Genomic DNA, 3,194 nt, shown 5'->3' with positions numbered 1-3,194 from the left:
TCTCCTCACCTGGGACCGGGCCTAATCCCGGGCCTAGCCCGGTCGCCATCCCGGTTCCAGCCCCGTGGGAGCAGCGCAGGGCACAGGGATGCTCGGGCGCGGGTTTTTTTTTTTTGGTTTGTTTTGGTGTTTTCCCCCTGACCTTTTGCAAACCGCGACTCTAAGAAAACCCCCTTTTCACCTTTTCCCCTCTGTTTTTTTTTCTCCCCCTCTTATCTCTGAGCTAATTGGGCACTCTAAAACCTTTTCTTCGGGGCCAGAGGAGTGTATTAGAGCGGGGAAGATTTTATCTGCGGGGGCAGAGCGATGCCCAGGGCCCTGCAGCAGCGCCGGGGCCGGGCTGCAGCCGGAGCCGGTAACTCCCTCATCCCTCCTCCCCCTGCCTCCCCCGCCGAGGAGATTTGCAAATTTGCCCAAGCCCGAACAATGGCTCCTCCTGGCTGTCCCTCTGTTTACTTGTTTAGAAATCCCAGAGGCGTTTCGAGGTAAAAAGGTCAGAGCTGGACCGGGCCCGCTGCTGCTCCCTCCCCGCCGGCCCCGCTCCGTCCCTCCCTGGAGGTAAAACCGGGAGGTTTTATTTATTCTCTGGAAAATCCCCGTTTAGGGCTCGCCTTGGGGGAGCTGAAGGGAATAAACCACATTTGACGCTTCGTTTCGGGGTTTGAGGCGCGTAAATTGTCCGGAAAAGTCCGGAACTCCTCCCGTCCCCACCCCGAGCCCGTCCCGGGTTCTGTGGCAGCTCCAGGGATGCAGAAATCCCGGAGTTTCCACACCGAGGATGATTTTCTGCCCTCGTCAGGCCTCGCTGCGCTGGGAAATGAGCGGAGAACCCCACGCCGGAAGGGTTCTTATCCCTCCTGGCTTTGGGAAGCCAGGCCCGATCCTGCAGATGCCAGGGCGGGGCTCGGGGTGCGCCCGCAGGAAAAGGGATCGGCCCCTTTGTTTGGGAACTTTGGAAGCAGCCGGAGACTCCTTCCTTCCTTCCTTCCCTCCTTCCTCCTTCCTTCCTCCTCCCTCCGAGCTCGGGCTGCCCCCGCCCCGCGCCCCGCAATTCCCAGAGATTCCCATCGGGTTGAAAAGCCGGGAGTTGCGGAAAAAGTCAACTTTATTGGGCTGAGGTAGTTCCATGTCGGGGGAGGGAGCGGGAGGGGGAACGGGAGATTCCGCTGGAGGAACCGCTCGGGTTTGGCCGATAATTCAAACCATTTTTAACAGCACTCGCCCTGGTTTTCCCTTCTCGAACTCCTCGATAGGGAGGCAGGGAGGGCGTTTGGGTTGGAGCGCGGCTTTATCTGGCTCTGATAAGCCTGAGAGGGTGCGGGGTGCGAGGAACGCGCTCCGAGCTTTGAGGCTGTCGGGAGCCCAAATAAATCGCGCCCCCCCCCGCAGCCTTGTCCCCATCCACCCTCCTGCGACAGCCCCCAAAGCCCCCCGAGCTCAGCCTGGGCTCCTTTTCTCTGATAACACAAATCACACTTTCCCCCCCGCCCCGCTCCTTCCTCCTCCGCCGGCAGCAGCAAAAATCGCGTGGACAACAGCAACAAAAAAAACCCTGTAAAGCAGAAATAGTGCAAAATGGGAGCAGAAATTTCCTTTTTTTCTTTCTTTTTTTTTTTTTTTTCCTCTTTTTCCTCGGGGTTTGGGTCTTTGCAGAGGCCTCGAGCGTCTTGGGCACCTCAGGTCTCGTTCCAAGATACACAAACAGGAAGTAAAAGTGAAAGGAAGGGGGGGAAAAGATGCCCAAAACTTTCTTTTCCCCCTTTTTTTTTTTTTTTACAATCTCATAAGGAGGAAAAACGCATCGAGCGAGGGATTCGGGCAGGGGAGGGGGGGAAAAAAAGTCGTTGTGCGCGTTTTTCAAAAGAGGGGAGAGAACTAAATTCGTTTTAAAGTTTGTCTGTAGTTGAAAGTGCAGTTCCTAGAGGGGAGGGAAGAGGAGAAACGTCCCTGAGACACGGAAATTGCTACGGACACAGGACACGGCCGCTCCTTGGGAGTCCAGCGCTTTCCAGAGGGGCTATAAATTAAGAGAGAGAGATGCGAGCGGGACCATCGGTGTCCCACGCGTGGGGACAGCCGGGGATGCTCGGAGGGACGCGCGGCTCCCCTCCCACGGGGGGGGGGCTGCGCGTGGGGGGCTCGTGTTCCTGCGGGGGGGCTCCGCAGCCCCTCGGGGACAGCCCCGGGCCGAGGTTTCAGGAGGAGCCCGAGCTGGGGGAGGCCTCAGGGGAGGTGCAGTTGGACTGATCCGAGGCTTCGGCCGCTTCCTTCGCCGCCCTGCAGGCAGCGGCCGGGGCGAGCCCCTCCTTTTCCCTCTTCTTCTGCTTCATCCGCCTGTTCTGGAACCAGATCTTGACCTGGGTTTCGTTGAGCTCCAGGGTGGCGGCGATCTCCACCCTGCGGGCCCGGGTCAGGTACTTGTTGAAGTGGAACTCCTTCTCCAGCTCCGTCAGCTGCTTGGTGCTGAAGTTGGTGCGGATGGCGTTGGGCTGCCCCAGGAGCCCGAACTCGGACGTTTTGCCTGCGAAGGACCCAAAAACACCAGGGCAGGAGCGGCCGGAGGAGCCCTCTCCCTGTGGAGCCTCCCCCGCGCCCCTTCTCCCTCCTCCTCCTCCCTCGCCCGCGGCTCCGCGCTCCCTCCCGGCTCCTCACAGCCACCCCCGGCTCCCATCCCGGCCCAGGCTCCGCTTTTCCCCTTGGAACCATCCCTTGCATCCTCCCGGAACCCGCGGGAGCGCTGGACGTGCGCGGGAAGGGGTGGAAGGGGAGGGAGAGGGTGATGATGGCGGGGGGAGGAGGAGGGAAGGCCGTGATTTAAGGAAGATCGTGGGGAAGGAAGTTGAACAATAGAGGAGGGGATGGAAGCCACGGCTGCGGAAGGAGCAGGAAGCGCCGAGCGTTTCCTACTCCGAGCTGAGCTTAACTCAGCCCTGGGCCTGCGGGAAGCCGAGCTTAGGGACGCTCCATCGGATGTGGCTGGCAAATCTCTGTGTGGGGTTTAAAAAGAAAGACCCCCAAACCCCAAACGAACGCAACCCAAACCCAAAGTCCAGATCCCGCGGAAGGCAACATTTCCCGGTCCCCCACCACCCCGAGGTGGGGCCCCTGTCCCCAAACTCACCTGTTTTGGGGGGGTTCCTCTTCACCCTCATCCAGTCGAAGGTCTGCGCCGCGCCGGCGTTGGGGCACGGCTC

At 60.1% G+C, this 3,194-nt stretch overlaps 1 protein-coding gene across 1 annotated transcript in view; it reads right to left on the bottom strand.

Moving 5' to 3' along the window:
* Positions 1-1,605: 1,605 nt before the first annotated feature.
* HOXB1 (homeobox B1) overlaps positions 1,606-3,194 on the bottom strand; it is a 10,549-nt gene continuing 8,960 nt past the window's right edge. Inside the window, exons 2-3 of the mRNA XM_017740504.1 lie at positions 3,122-3,191; positions 1,606-2,521 (exon numbers count right to left, since the gene is read on the bottom strand). Of these exons, the coding sequence (XP_017595993.1) occupies positions 2,196-2,521; positions 3,122-3,191 (396 nt within the window). The 3' untranslated portion in view covers positions 1,606-2,195. The remainder of the gene's footprint in view (positions 2,522-3,121; positions 3,192-3,194) is intronic.

This window comes from Corvus brachyrhynchos, unplaced genomic scaffold, assembly GCF_000691975.1.
Source record: "Corvus brachyrhynchos isolate BGI_N302 unplaced genomic scaffold, ASM69197v1 scaffold47, whole genome shotgun sequence".
Classification (NCBI taxonomy): domain Eukaryota; kingdom Metazoa; phylum Chordata; class Aves; order Passeriformes; family Corvidae; genus Corvus; species Corvus brachyrhynchos.
This window is presented reverse-complemented; position numbering and strand designations above follow the sequence as displayed.